General features: G+C 38.2%; 1 protein-coding gene across 4 annotated transcripts; it reads left to right on the forward strand.

The window, feature by feature from the left end:
* Positions 1-545: 545 nt before the first annotated feature.
* On the forward strand, positions 546-12,944 carry LOC117745667 (carcinoembryonic antigen-related cell adhesion molecule 5-like). 4 transcript variants are annotated; one of them, XM_034554146.1, is made up of 10 exons: positions 546-701; positions 1,270-1,590; positions 2,367-2,639; positions 2,985-3,248; positions 4,254-4,526; positions 4,663-4,911; positions 6,157-6,268; positions 6,930-6,976; positions 10,120-10,160; positions 10,601-12,944. In XM_034554146.1, exons 1-10 carry the CDS (start codon positions 656-658, stop codon positions 10,823-10,825), a joined length of 1,851 nt encoding a protein of 616 aa, XP_034410037.1. In that variant the 5' UTR covers positions 546-655; the 3' UTR covers positions 10,826-12,944. The 4 variants fall into 4 exon arrangements, with proteins under 4 accessions (XP_034410037.1, XP_034410038.1, XP_034410040.1 ...); XM_034554147.1 differs by having other exon boundaries at positions 10,120-10,167; positions 10,601-10,773; XM_034554149.1 differs by lacking the exon at positions 1,270-1,590.
* The last annotated feature ends 376 nt before the right edge of the window (positions 12,945-13,320 follow it).

Genomic DNA, 13,320 nt, shown 5'->3' on the forward strand with positions numbered 1-13,320 from the left:
TTAAAAATCCTCTACACCCAACCCCAACTGAGATACAAGCAAAAGAACACAGCAACACAAATCGCTTCATCACATTCCAGTGTGCAAATTTAAAACAAAATTGTTTTCAAATGACTAATTACTAATACAAATGTGTGTATGCTGTATTTGCATGTATTGAACCCCATTAGTCATATAAAAGTGAGATATATAGAATTCAAATAGCCCTTGTGGTAGAGGAGATACCCTTTTTTTAGTTTGTTTATCGAGCAGAATCCTACAAAAATAGGCTGGAGTGTAAAAGGTTAAGATGTATTATTCCCCCCTGTCTAAGATACATCATGTGTGATCTTATTGTTGTTAACTACATTTGTATTTATTATTTATTTAATAATGCTTAATTAATTAGTATGAATGATACTATTAAATGAACACGTCTCATGTCCCTTCATGTCAATAACAACACATGTACACCACTAGAGGAGGACGTTTAGCAGCTTTAGTTCCTGACTGCGGCTCAGTGGGTTCATCTCATGAGACTCTTTGTAACTCGACACGCAGCTCTGCGTTTACTGCCTCGTATAATTAGAGCTGCCGGAGGCTCACATTGATTACAACAGTCAAAGTTTGATGAGTGACGTTTCACTCAGCTGTGGATATCTCACAAAGGGAGACCATGGATGTGTTACCTTTACTTTGTGCAGTCGCTGTGGCTTTCACAGGTAAGAATCTTGCTTTTAAAGGTTTTACTGTCGTCTGCTGAAATACATTTGATAAACTTTAAAAATCGTTGAGATGTTGTTAGAAAGGTGCCCTGATGTTGAGATTGCTTCATGCTTTTGTGACTCTATAGCAGCATGGACAGCATATGAATAAAAATAAAAAGTAACTTAATTGTTGAAACAAATCTTCTTCTTATATATTGGCTCTCATGCCTGTGCTCTAGTAAATATGTGTATTTCTTAAATTGATATCAATAAAAATAAGTGTGCACCTTAATTGTAAAGTGTATGATATACTAATATTATACTGGCTGTTCTGATAGATAATCAGCCCGCTAGTCTCTCGCTGAATGGTTCACTTTGTTAGACTTCAATTCCGTAATGTGGCCTAAAAATGTTGTAAACTTAAAAAGATTGAAACCAACCACCGTAATTTCATTGACATCTATACTAATATATTATGGACACATATTATGTATTATGATTGAGGATGTTGTCACAGTGGCCATTTTTTTCAATCTCCACAATTCATTTGAGTTCCTCTCAGAGCTGTAAATGTCTCCTCCAGGTTTGACCAGAGGAGCTGGCGTGTTGCCAGACGCTCTTCTGAATGCAGCTGTGGGAGAGACAGTGATGTTCACCACAACAGTGACTTTACCAGAAACATCACTTCTAACAGTGCGATGGAAATTTGGGGATAAGGAGATCATATATTTCAGTTTGAACAACTTCACTTCACCAGAGTATGAAGGCAGGATCACTCTGTTCATATCTACTGGATCTCTGGAGCTCAGGAGTCTGACTCATAATGACAGTGGAGAATACAGCGTTTCCATTGCTATAATTGGAGAACTACCGAAGGAAGGGACAACCAGACTGAGTGTACATGGTGAGCAAACTTCACACGTTGCTTCCCTTTCAATTCTGAGTGGAGATTAATATAATAAATTAATAAATTAATAATTGTGTTGAGGTGTCGAGTGGTTTGAGATGAGATATATAAAAAATGTTAAAACATACGAGCTAAAACAGAATTCAGATTGTTATTACATAATGACACGATAATAATAATTTGAAAGTGAAACAAAACAAACAAGCAAGAGAAATCAAGTCAGCCAACTTTAAGTAAACATTATTTTTTGTCAAACCACTGTTTCCAAGGTTACGAATAAACTGTTTTGCTCAATTTACTTCTCTATCCAATTCATGGGATGGTTTCTCACTAGAGCGTTATGCTTATTTTTATTTGTAGGACTTTAAGCACTGATATCAACAATATGTAAAAACATATGAAATGAAAACACTGAGTTTACCATCTTTTAAATACACCTGTATACTCAAATATACATTCCTACACAACATTCCAGCCTTAATATGCTTTTCATGCGTAGCTCTTGTTGAGACAATCAAAAAATACACTGATAGATGTTTTATGGTTATCCTGTGTCAAGGTCACAGGGTGTTAAATTGAACACCTTGGTATTGAAAATGAGAGAACAACCTTAAGGTCCAGTTTGAAAATAACACTGAGTTAATTACTGGAAACTTTCAACTTTCAACGTCTCATGATAAGATAATAGATTAATTGTCAGCCGCTGCAGTGTTTCCTTCTACTACACCTTCATGTGGTGGCAAATGTAAAAGCATTTTGTTTTTCATCCACAGAGCTAGTTTCTGACGTCATGGCGAATGCCAGCAGCACAGACTTGGAGGAGGACAGCTCTGTCCGTCTGTCCTGCTCCTCCTCTGGATCCTCTCTCTCTTTCCTCTGGCTCAACAGCAGCTCTGAGGTTACAGCCAGTGACAGAGTTCAGCTCACTGATGGAGGCTCCACTCTCACTATAAATGTGACTCGCTACGACCAGGGACCGTTCAGTTGTCGTGTGTCCAACCCTGTCAGTACTGCCACCAGTAGTCAAATACAGCTCTCCATCAGCTGTGAGTTATAACCTACATGCTCTGTTCTTTATTTGACAACATCTGGATGCAAACAGAGATAGAACGTTTAGATTGAAACAGTTACGAGAGGAGTGGCCTTGTTTTGTGTATTTTGTCCCGATTGTGTTGTCCAAATTATTAGAAACACATTTTTCAACCTTATAGAATCAATCAAACTTTGGCCAACTAAATTATTGTACAGACGGTTTCATGTAGAATGTGTGTATTGAAGGCTCGTTCTGTTACATTTCTCTGAACAGACATTTCTTTTTTTTCTGGTGACATGATGTACAACAATACAGTTGTGCATATTAACTTGTTGCTGTTGTTTTCTCCCACATGCAGACGGACCAGAAAATATTAATCTGATATCACCGTCACCAGAATACTATGCGGAAGGATCAGACATCATCCTGTCCTGCTCAGCTGACTCCAGACCTGCTCCCCATTTTACGTGGCTTCTGAATGGAGACCTACAGAAAGATACTGGAGCAGATCTCAGACTGATGAACATTCAGATGAGTCAAAGTGGAAACTACAGCTGTCGGGCCTTTAACAGCAAAACTCTGATACGTGAAACGTCTCCGCCCTCAGTTGTCTCTGTCCTGAGTAAGTTTCAATGACAGATGTGTATCAGATATAACTTCCTTAAAGCTGGGTTATGCAGTTTTATGAAAAACAGGCACCTCGATCTCTGAAACACTTTGTTGATATTGACGTGACTTATTGCATTTATTCAGACTCTCTTTTAGAGATTCATTTTTATTGGGTTTCTTTTCACTGGAGACAGTTGTTGCAAATGCTGGAATAGCAATTTTAACCGCAGGATTTCCTGCCATTGAATCAGACTTTAACCATCTGGGATGTGTTTGTGAATCTACATTTGTGGAGCAGTTTATGGGAACGCCCTCTGAAATCTCCCGTCACTAGGTTTTCTAAAGCCTCAAAACACAGAAAAAAAGTCTTGTCTTCTCTCAGACCACAAAAAAAACATCTACCCCAGCTGTACATTGAAAAGGTTGTATTTAGCATTTGTGAGAGAACAATAAATACATACTATTGCACTCAAGATACGCCTGCAATTGTTGATGAACAGAGTCAACCGAGGCTCAGAAAGAAAAATGTTTGAGGTCATACAAAAATACTTCTGGAAGTGGCCAGTAGCAAAAATTAAACGTCTCTGCCCTCAGTTGTCTCCTTACTGGGTACATTTGAATTAAGAGTATTAGTGTACATAGTAGCAAAGGGTCAGAAAGATAACACTTACAGGAAGTGTAGTCTTGCATAATTTGTATTGGCATGAAAAGACAAACATTAAATTGGATATGTTATTGCCTAATCTTGCAGGCACATTCTTTATTAGAAAAAGTAATTAAAAAAAACGCATCACTTAAAGCGGCTATAATCAACGCTCAGTTTCATAGTGTCGTTTTCTGAAAAACAAACTGTACCCTAACTGCCCTGCACCAAACAGCTGACAGACAGATTATAAATTGTGAGAACTGACACACTGTTTTTCTCAAAAGTCAATAGTATGTTGCACTCAACTGTATTCACTGTAACGGTTACTTGTGTCCCTGTTCTCATATTTTTCACATATCTTCTTCCCAACAGAGAAAATAACAGGTGCTTCTATCACATCGAAAACCAACGGGTCGATAGAAGGCAACTCTTTCAACTTATCCTGTGATGCTGCTGGCTTTGTGTTTAAGAGAGAGTGGAGGAAGGGTGACGTAGTACTGACTCCAGATGACAACATGCAACTTTACGACAAGGACAGAGTGTTGTCCTTTAACAGTCTGAGTAAAGATGACGCTGGAGATTATGTTTGTAACGTCAGCAACCCCGTCAACCATGTTGAAGCTAAATACAAAGTGTTTGTTTTCTGTAAGTAACAAACTATACATTTATGGTTAAAAATGATGACTGCCTTAAATAACAGTGTACCATGACATATTTTAGTGGAACTGTAACGTGTTTAAAGCTGCATTAGCACCCTTTTTCACAAATATCTGTTTTTCAGATGGACCAGAACATGTTAAAATCCACGGTCCAAGTGAGATATACCTTAATGGGACCTTAAAATTAATCTGCTCTGCTGAATCCGAACCTGCTGCTTACACCTGGACGCTGAACGGGACAAAGATCCACAATTCTTCTGTTATTTTTAAAACCAACACTAACTATTCGCTTAGTGGCAACTACATCTGTGAAGTGATGAATCATATGACCGGGAAAACATCCTCAGCGGCCCATCTACTGTCTGTAAAAGGTACCAAGATGGTGTTAATGGTGTTTCTTGCAGTGCTTTCATATCACTGTTTTTATATAATAATAATGTAACTCAATCGCCAACAGTTTAGTCGTACATTTAGGCTGTGTTCGAGATTGTATACCAACCCATGTAATACAGGATGTACTGTATACTGCCTTCTAAATGAACAATTGTATTACCAGCGGGCTGTTCACACTGAAGTATATACAAGCAAAACGTATCCCATGACTGACAGCTGGTCTCACCCAGTCAGCGGCAGTCATTATTTAGATGAACTGACCACATGTTTTTAATATAAATGGTTTATTTCTTGCCTTAAAACATATAAAAGAAATTAACAGCTTTTAACCACAGAGTACTACATAAGCAGTGGAAACCAGTCCCCCGTGACGACACATACTGGTTTGTGGACGGTGGCTTTGAAGTCTTGATTACAGCATTTTTGCCTTCGCCATCTTGTTTTTTTGTGAACAATAACATGAGGGTGGAACGAAGTACAACCAACCTGTACAACTTGAATAAGACATTTGTATGCTACCAAAATGTTGCAATTAACTCTCATGAACTGAAAACACATTGTAAAAGTGTTAAAGTCTTAAGACGAAAACAAGTTCAACTCCCAAAAGAGACATTATTGTGGTAGCAACCTGTCAATCACAAGCTAGCCCCGTCTTGATTCATACTCTGCTTTATCACCCATTTTACTTTAAAATAAACATCATGCTGTATTGAGGAAGACTTGAAACTAGCGGTTGAGACCATAAACATGAGTTTATGATCTCAACCGTTTACGGTTGATAATAATTCAAATGAGAAGTAGAGTCATTTTCTGACAGACAATCAGACCTTTTTTTTTTTCAACCAGGCTTTACTTTTCAGAACCAGAGGTCTGCTTTTAGCCTGGCTCAAAATATCACATGACGGAATATCGTCAAAAAGTACCCAGACGCAATGCATTGTGGGGCAGTTGAGTATGTGAAGTAAGCTCACTCATACTCATAAATTCCCATACATGCAAGCATTTCTCGCAGACACAAAATCTTCGAAGTTACAACGCACTAAATACTCAATTTGACGTCATACTCAGTGGGAATAGTTGGTTAGTAAGCGATTTCGAACACAGCCTTACATGTGTTATGCTAGTAGCAGCTATTGTAGCCTCAAAAAGCGAGCCCCAAGCATAATATACAGCATGGTGTAAAAATCATGTTCTTATCTACTGTTGTATTCATGCCTGCCCAGCCCAACCAATCACACCACAAGGAATTTCGGATGGTCACATCGCTGGAATAGTAATCGCAGTTTTAGTCGTCTTTGGAGGACTGTGTGGAGGATACTATGTTTATCATACAAAGTAAGTGGAAAAGAGCTTTAAGATATAACCAGGGAGCCTTGTTTTCAATTAATAAGAATCCATCATAATTATGAGGTGAGGTTGCTGCTCAGTATTATGAAATTTGGAGTCAAAAGCACGATTAAGAGAGCAGGATAGCAGGATCTATGCCAGGAGAGTCCATGGCAAAGAAAGAGAGCAGACACAAACTGTGGAACTAGAATCATGTAGACATTAAGACTATAAATTCTGTTTACTCAACCTACAAAAGGTTGATGTTCAACAAAGGGTCACTTTGCTTTTGTTATATATTTTCCATATAGGCACTGTACAGCTAGATAGTTTAACATTTAGTTGTTGTTGTCAGGTTTAAATATTAACCTGGCTCACCAGGAGTTACAATTTTGTCCTCAGTGTTTCGAAGTCCATAACCCTGTTTGAAAGTTTTTGAAATGTTTGCCGGTAAAAACTAAAAATCATTTGTAAATCACTCTCGAAATATAAATTTCGGACTAAAATCTCTTTGAGAAAGAACTACATTTTTATTTATGCTATTTCCAATAAATAGATGTATTTGATTTCAACAACATAATGTCAATATTATTATTATTCTGTAGCAAAATGACATAATGACGGACAGTGTCTTATTTACATAATAATGACTCATTACCTCTCTCAACAGAAAACAGAGACACAAACTGTCAGTTAGAACCCCTCCCACCGGAACAGGTATGTGTATTGTGTGTGTGTGTGTGTGTGTGTGTGAGTTGTATATGTCTATATGTACTATACAGCATAGTTTACTCCCTTCATTAAAGTTATACTATGCAGGATTTCTCAAACAAAAGGCATCCCCATCTATGACCCACCAGAATTGTGTAGCGGTGTCTGTATCTGCAGAGACCCTGCCCTCATGTTTCTGGGCCGCTCAACCTTTGGGCACTGGGTGTGTGCAGACCCCCACACATGCACAGTTGCACATCTAAATAATAAACTGAATTGAATTGAATTGAATTAAGAGGAAGCTATGAATATGGCACAGCATCGAAAACAAGAGTGAACCTAATTCAATTCAATTCAATTCAGTTTATTTTGTATAGCCCAATATCACAAATTACAAATTTGCCTCAGAGGGCTTTACAATCTGTACACATACAACATCCTTGTCCCAGGACCTCACATCGGATCAGGAAAAACTCCCCAAAGATAACCTTTGACAGGGAAAAAAGGGAAGAAACCTTCAGGAGAGCAACAGAGGAGGATCCCTCTCCCCGAATGGACAGAAGCAATAGATGTCATGTGTACAGAATGAACAGCATTACAAAGTTACATAAACACATTACATGAATATGACAATGTATGAATGGAACTCCAATCCAATTTTCCTGATCCGATGTGAGGTCCTGGGACAGGGATGTCGTATGTGTACAGATTGTAAAGCCCTCTGAGGCAAATTTGTAATTTGTGATATTGGGCTATAAAAAATAAACTGAATTGAATTGAATAGAATGTATGAATGACTTAAGAGATTTATTAGAGCAGCCTGATAATAAGGAGTTACAGTAATCTAGTCTAGAAGTAATAAACGCGTGAGCCATTTTTTCTGCATGTGCCAGGTTTTTTTAAATGTTACGTAGATTATAAAATGCAGTCCTTGAGATTTGCTTCATGTGGGAGTTAAAGGACAAGTCCCGATCAAAGATAACGCAGAGATTCTTTACAGTGGTGTTGGATGCCAGGGCAATGCCATCTACAGAAACCACATCACCAGATAATTGATCTCTGAGGTGTTCAGGGCCCAGGTCATCCATGTTTTTATGTCTTTAAGACATGCTTGAATGTTAGTGAGCTGGTTGGTCTCCTCTGGTTTGATTGATAGATATAATTGAGTATCATGTGCATAACAATGAAAGTGTATGATAATGTTGCCCAAAGGAACCATTTATAAGGTAAATAAAATTGGCCCAAGCACAGAACCTTATGGAACTCCGTGATTAATGTTGATGGTCATTGAGGCTTCATTGTTTACAAATACAAATTGAGATCGATCTGATAAATAGGATTTAAACCAACTTAGTGCATTACCTGAAATGCCAATCGACTGATCCAGTCTCTGTAATAGGATGTCATGATCAATGGTGTCGAACGCAGCACTAAGGTCTAATAATACCAGTACGGAGATGAGTCCTTTATCAGCACTAAGGTCTAACAAAACAAGTACAGAGATGAATCCTTTATCTGATGCAATTAGGAGGTCATTTGTAATTTTCACCAGTGCTGTCTCTGTGCTGTGGTGTTTTCTAAATCCTGACTGAAACTCCTCAAATAAACTAATCTGATGTAGGAAGTCGCACAACTGATTTGCGACTACTTTCTCAAGGATCTTAGAGAGGAAGGGAAGGTTAGAGATTGGTCTGTAGTTAGCCAACACCTCTGGATTAAGAGTGGGCTTTTTCAGGAGAGGTTTAATTACAGCTACTTTAAAGGAATGTGGTACATGCCCTGTTAGCAAAGACAAATTAACAATATCCAGCAGAGAGGTGCCAATTAAAGGCAACACGTCTTTAAGCAGCCTCGTTGGGATGGGGTCCAAGAGACAGGTAGACGGTTTAGAAGTAGAAACCATTGAGGACAATTGGTCTAGGTTAATGGGAGAAAAGCTATCCAAATATACACCAGGGTATACAGCCGTTTCCAAGGCCACTCCTCTTGATGACAGATCGGCAGTAGTTGAGGGCAAGATATCATCAATCTTGCCTTTAATAGTTAAAATCTTTTCATTGAAGAAGTTCATGAAGTCATTACTACTGAGGTCTATAGGAATACACGGCTCCACAGAGCTGTCACTCTGTCAGCCTGGCTACAGTGCTAAAGAGAAACCTGGGGTTGTTCTTATTTTTCTCTATTACTGATGAGTAATAGGCTGCTCTGGCATTACGGAGAGCCTTTTTATATGTTTTAAGGCTGTCTCGCCAAACTAAGCGTGATTCTTCCAGATTGGTGGAACGCCATATGCTTTCAAGCTTTCGTGAAGTTTGCTTTAGGTCGCGGGTCTGAGGGTTCTACCAGGGAGAAAACCTCCTTTGCCTCACTGTCTTTTTCTTCAGTGGGGCTATCGAGTCTAGTGTCATTCTCAGTGAGCCTGTAGCACTATTGACAATATGATCAATCTGGGACGGACTAAAGTTAGCACAGGAGTCCTCTGTCACATTGAGACGTGGTATTGAATCAAATGCAGAAGGAATCGCTTCTTTAAATTTAGCTACAGCACTGTCAGTTAGACATCTGGTGTAGAAACTTTTGACTAACGGTGTATACTCCGGGAGTATAAAATCAAAGGTTATGAGGTAATGGTCTGACAGAAGAGGGTTCTGTGGGAAGACCTCCAAATGCTCAATGTCAATGCCATATGCAAGAACAAGGTGGAGGGTGTGGCCAAAGCAGTGAGTGGGTTTCTGTACTCTCTGACAGAAGCCAATCGAGTCCAATAATGAGATAAATGCAGTACTAAGAAAATCATTATCAATATCCACATGAATATTAAAATCTCCTACAATAATAACCTTATCAGTTTTAAGGACTAAACTTGATAAACACTCTGAAAATTCAGATATAAATTCTGAATATGGACCTGGTGGCCGGTACAGTATAACAAATAGGATTGGCTGTAATGTTTAACAACCTGGGGGTTGGCTTTCACTGTTGCTGCCAGATGTGATGCTGCAGGTGTTCTGGCACGTGAGCTTCTGGTGTTGTTGAGCCGTGGGGAGGAGGGGTCAACTTTGAATGTTGTTGACAAACAGTAAGAAGCAATTGCTGCATAGTATGCCTTTAAATTATCCTAAGCCTTGTTTATTTCTTATATTTTAAAGGAGCTGAAGGCCAGGACAACAAAGCATATGCAGGAACTCAGGTAAAAGGTCAGCAGTGCTAACCAGATTACTGACTTAAACCTGAGGCCTGTACTTCAAAGCGAGTTCAACATACCCAGAGTATGATATATTGTTGATGATCCACGTACAAGGTTTTGATTAAATCCAATGATTTGATCACATATAGTGCACAGTAATAGTAGATAGTCATATCAAATAGTGAGTTTAAAGGGATATACAAAGTTTTAAATATGAGATAATTCTTCTGTGATATACATGTGGCCAGTTTGTGATCTGCTTGTTCATGTTGATTCTAAAGAGGCCAGACTTTGAGCAAGGAAGTAGATATTCAGTTGACAAAATGTTTATGCTTGTTTTGGGCAATATTAGTCAGATATTCATTTAACTGCTATTATTTCATCTGGTGTAAAATAACTGTAAATGTAATCTAACATTTTCTCCCTGGCTTTGTCATTTCTAGGAGTTGAATTATGCAGATATCAGTATTTTCCAGAAAAAAGATGGTGGAAAAGTGCAGCTGGCGTCGCAGAGTAACTCCTCAGAATATGCCCAGATCAGACTGACCAACAATCCTCCTGCAGCTTCCTCCTCTCCTCATGATGCCGACCAGCAGCGAATGAAGAAGCCAGCTCCTCAGCCTCCTTCCGATGCCGCACCAGTTTACGCTCAAGTTCGCAAGAAATGACCGACCACACTGGATGTCATGGATGATCCGGTGAGGTTAGACTGGAGGCCCAAAGCAGCTGACGTGTGGGCAGAGAAACCTGCTTATCTCTCTTAGTTCCTTTTTTTTTTTATAGCGGACTAATTTTAAACTATGTTTACTATGTCAACGCACTTTAGCCGTGGTTAATAATCCACCAGGTTCGAACAGTTGTTGCCATGGCTGAGGTCAGGCGGCACAATGCTTGACTACACGCTGGCCTTTCCCACAGAATAGCTTCCTAGTTGTGTGTCTACATTCAATGCAAAGTGCACATATATTTGAACATAATCTTCGACAATAGTGTGGTGTCATGTTTGACTCCACACGTGAGATTCAAATTTAAATTCAATTTTAATTACAGATTATGTATTTGTTTTCAAGTTTCACATCTTACAAAAACAAAACATATTGGTTATTTAACATTATATAATTTACCTTTCAGTGGAGTCTGTCGCGCCCTGAGCTTGTTGATTTATCAGTACAATAGTGAACTATAATTACCCTGACATGGTGGAAAGATTTACTAACATGCAACAGTATGCAATAAGTTTCTCTCCAGTTCCAGTTGAACCATAGAAGAAACAATAGTTGATCAAAGTTAAAGGAATACACATGAGGTTATTTGCTTCATATCTACAGCTACAATAATGACCTTGAGTCTTGAAGGTGCTAGAAAAAGCAAATTGAAACAGTTTTCTTGAAGAAATATCTCAGTCATTTCCCAAAAGTGATCATCAGAGTAATTCAGATCATGTTTATGGTACATGTCAGTAAAAGTTGCGATGTGATAATATCTCTTCAAATATCTCCCTTAAAGGCCTCAAGTTCATTTTTATTTCCGCAATCACTTGCCGACACTGTGATTGGGTTAACTTTGAGGATAATAATGTGTCTGAATGATATCAGTATTGGAGATGGTAGCGTGATCAAGTCACGAGTGCCACCTCAGATTTTAGTTCTTGAACAAACTAAAATAAGTGAATCCAAACCCGTGGACCACACTACACTACCAGAGCAGTGAGAGTCGGTCGGACAGATAAACAATGAGCTGGAACGCACTAAGAGCTCCGTAAAGCCGGTTGGAGCATAGTACAGTAGGAGACGTTGTGTCCGTTATCACAATAAATACATGAAATTACGAGTATTTCAAGTGTCTTGTGTATTTCTCAGCTGTGTATTTAAAGAGTGAGTCTTCAGATGAAGCCAGAAAGTCATTTGTCTTCAGCCCGGCTCCACATTAACCGCCAGATCAATGCCATCAGACATTATAAACACACGTTCTATTTTAATCGCTACTCTTTATGAGAATGAAGTCTCCCAACCCGAGCTAATGAGTGCATGAGGAATTGGCAGATTCCCCCTCCCCCATTAGTTACTCATTAGTAAAGCTCAAACATGTGAGCTACAAGCATGGTTGATTTATATTGCATGCTATAGAAGCATTGTATTGCAAATTAAAAGTTTCTACACTTTAATCATTGTCGAACAGAATCCCTCAATTACGTTTCTTTTAACCTTGAAATTCAATCAAATTACCAATTAATAATGAAACAATTGGAGTATTTTAAGGAGATACTTAATGGAAACATTAATGGATTGTAATATATAGTGGTATTTTTATTGGATGATATGCACTGCTTAATAGATAAAAACAATCTTGAAGCTGAACAAAGGTCACGGAAATCACCTGTTAATGTACAACTTAAAAGGCTGTCGTTTTTTTATTTAAGGGTTGTTTTTATGGTTTTTGTTAATTTTTTTGATTCTCTTTGTTAACTGTGCAATTAATTTTATAATCCAGTAAAAATTGTGTGCCCTTAAAGTGCTTTTTGAATGCAGGTGTTTTCTCTGGCTCCAGGTAGAGCCAGTAATGACTCCGTCTGGCTACCATACTAAACACGTAATATTAAATCTTTGGTACGTTTTCAGGGGTAAATTAAGGAGTAATTATAATTCTTGTTTCATAGTGAATTGTGTTGTATCATGATTTGTCTAGCAGTATTTGCTCTTTCATTATTATTATTATTTTGTTCAATCTAACTGTAACTTTGACTGTAATTTAGTGCCTCACCAAACTGAACATGTGATTAACGTTCGAACAAAGATAGAAGATTGTATTTGTAATAATTGGATTGCTCATTTACATGATTAAACTATTTTATTTTTAAATTTGAAAAGCGTTGTCCCATTTAAGTGACGTTTGTGCATTTGCAGATGTTTGCACAGGCACTGAGTACTATTCTGTAGTACATTCAATAAATACACATTTAATACACATTCAATAAATACACATTCAATACACATTCAATAAATACAACGAACATGCAAATAATCAGATGGCACAATAGCTCGTGGGTGTCTGTCATTTACAATGCCAAAGGTCAATAATGGATCATAAATGTGAGGTGAAATTCAGTGCAGTGAACATCTGAAATGGTCCTTCTGAATGTAGAGTAGTCAGTTTGTTATTAGGA

Source organism: Cyclopterus lumpus, chromosome 16, assembly GCF_009769545.1.
Source record: "Cyclopterus lumpus isolate fCycLum1 chromosome 16, fCycLum1.pri, whole genome shotgun sequence".
In the NCBI taxonomy this organism is placed as follows: Eukaryota; Metazoa; Chordata; class Actinopteri; order Perciformes; family Cyclopteridae; genus Cyclopterus; species Cyclopterus lumpus.

Excerpts from the sequence above, each read along its gene's own strand:
- LOC117745667 (XM_034554146.1), top strand. The coding sequence starts at position 656 with ATGGATGTGTTACCTTTACTTTGTGCAGTCGCTGTGGCTTTCACAG. Across the intron at positions 2,640-2,984 it reads AATACAGCTCTCCATCAGCT|ACGGACCAGAAAATATTAAT; the intron begins GTGAGTTATAAC and ends TCCCACATGCAG. Across the intron at positions 10,161-10,600 it reads AAGCATATGCAGGAACTCAG|GAGTTGAATTATGCAGATAT; the intron begins GTAAAAGGTCAG and ends TGTCATTTCTAG.